General features: G+C 37.0%; 1 protein-coding gene across 1 annotated transcript; it reads right to left on the reverse strand.

Moving 5' to 3' along the window:
- Positions 1-449: 449 nt before the first annotated feature.
- On the reverse strand, positions 450-2,024 carry LOC113325183 (uncharacterized mitochondrial protein AtMg00810-like). Its single transcript, XM_026573395.1, has 3 exons — positions 1,894-2,024; positions 819-920; positions 450-747 (listed from the first exon to the last, which is right to left on the reverse strand). The coding sequence occupies exons 1-3, from the start codon at positions 2,022-2,024 to the stop codon at positions 450-452; spliced, it is 531 nt and encodes a 176-aa protein (XP_026429180.1).
- Between the last annotated feature and the right edge of the window lie 327 nt (positions 2,025-2,351).

The following is a 2,351-nucleotide window of genomic DNA, read 5'->3' on the forward strand; positions in this document are numbered from 1 at the left end:
TACTTACAGAAGATGAAAATCTAGAGAATAAAACATGTCTTCTTACAACTAACGTGTTGTCAGAATACGAAGAAAAAGAAAGACAACAATTACAGACTATTGAATACATAGACTATTACAACCACTAACACTTCTACAACAACTATCAACTTACAATATTCGCACTAGATAATTCAACACTCTCGCACTAGATAAGTGAATCATTGACTATTATTATACGACACGGCCTTGGTGAAAACATATGCCAATTGTTGTGTTCTATGTATATACGACACTTCATTTAGGTTTTCTTCCAGTTTTTCATAGATGAAGTTCCTATCAATCTCCACGTGTTTCATGTTATCATGTTGTACTGGATTTTCTGCAATTTTGATGGCTGACTGGTTATCACAAAACAACTTCATTGGTTTTCCAGAAGGAAACCCAAGCTCTCCCATAAGCCTTTTCAATCATAACAATTCACAAATGCCTTTTACCATTGTCATGTATTCTGCTTCTGCACTTGATAAAGAAACAACCTGTTGTTTCTTAGACTTCCAAGTTACAAAATTACCTCCTACGAAGGTTACATACCCAGATGTCGATCTTCTCCTATCACCCTTGCCTCCCCAGTCCGAGTCAGTGTAACTCGATACATCAAGATGTCCATGTTTTGAAAACATCAAACCTCTGCCTGATACAGACTTTAAATATCTTAGTATCATGATGACTGCATCCATGTGTTGTTGACCTGGATTATGCATAAATCTGCTCACAACACTTACAACATAGGTAATATCTGGCCTAGTATGAGAAAGATAATTAAGCGACCATCTAACCTTTGGTACTGTCCCTTGTCAGTTGGTAGTTTATAAGAATATTCTTCAAGACCATGATTCAGTTCTTTAGGAGACCCAATTGGCTCACACCCAAGCATTTTCCTTCAACGAATCAATTACATATTTTTGCTGAGACAAGAAAATTCCCTTTCCAAGTCGTATAACTTCAATACCTAATACTTAGTCTTATGAGCTAGATTGGAGGTGCTAGATTAGCACTTAAGTGTTGCAATTCAAAAAAAAAAGTGTGGCAAAAAAGTTAACACTAGTTCTCTCTCCTACCAGTTGCTAGCATGTGAACTAGCATGCTAGATAGTTACGCTGAATGATTCAGCGCCTGAAAAACCACCTTTTCGCGGAATGGTTCAGCATTGAGAGATTTATTTTTGATCTGACGGCTGAGATTTAAAGGCGCTGAATGGTTCATCGTTGGACGTTGAATGGTTCATCGCTGGGCTGACGTGGACTTCTAATCTAGCTGCTAGATTAGCACTCCCATAAGACTTAGGAGGTAGTCCTGACTGCTAATCTACATGCTAGACTAGCACCCCATAAGACTAAGTCTAAGAAGTATTTAAGTCCACCCAAATCCTTCATATCAAACTCAATGCAATCTACTCTTCAGATTATTCATCTTTTCAGGGTCATTTCCTGTTACCACCATATCATTTACATAAATAATAAGCGCGGTTATCTTGTCATCTACCCATTTCAGGAACAAAGTATGATCATCATTACTATGTGTGTACCCAAATTTCTTCATTGTCAGACGAAATCTACCAAACCAAGCTCTGGGAGACTTCTTCAAACCATATAAAGCCTTGTTTAGATTACAAACCACGTTTGCATCATTTGGAGCATTATAACCTCAAGGTAGTGACATGTACACTTCTTCTTGTAAATCACCATGTAAAAAACATTTTTTACATCATATTGTTGTATAGGCCAACCTAAATTTGCTTCCAAAGATAACAATACTCGAATAGTACTGATTTTTTCAACAAAAGCAAATGTCTTTTGATAATCAATACCATAAGTCTAGTAAAATCCTTTAGCCACAACTCTTGCTTTGTACCTATCAATCGAGCCATCTGGATTATGCTTGATATGATAGAACCACCTGAAAATAACTGGTTTCTTCCCTTCTGGTAGTGAAACTATATCCCATGCACCATTTTTCTTATGTGCTAACATTTCCTCTGCCATTGGCCCTTCCCATTTAGGATAATGTTACTAGTACGTTTTTGGGAATAGCAACATCCTCCATCTGACAGACAAATGCTTTACCAACTTCTGATAATCTATGGTACACATACAATTTGCAACATGATATTTTAGCTTTTTTATTGCTTCTGGTGAAAAACGATCCAGTAGTGCCCCACGATTGCTCTGTTATGACAATTGATACCTGTCATCCGCAGTTGATTTACAAATATTGTCAATATTAACCAAAGGATTTATGCTTACTTCAGTCTCTTCAGCGGAAGAATAAATGGTTATAGGTACTGTAAATGTGGAGAGAGGAAGTCCTTC

Source organism: Papaver somniferum, chromosome 11, assembly GCF_003573695.1.
Source record: "Papaver somniferum cultivar HN1 chromosome 11, ASM357369v1, whole genome shotgun sequence".
NCBI lineage: Eukaryota > Viridiplantae > Streptophyta > Magnoliopsida > Ranunculales > Papaveraceae > Papaver > Papaver somniferum.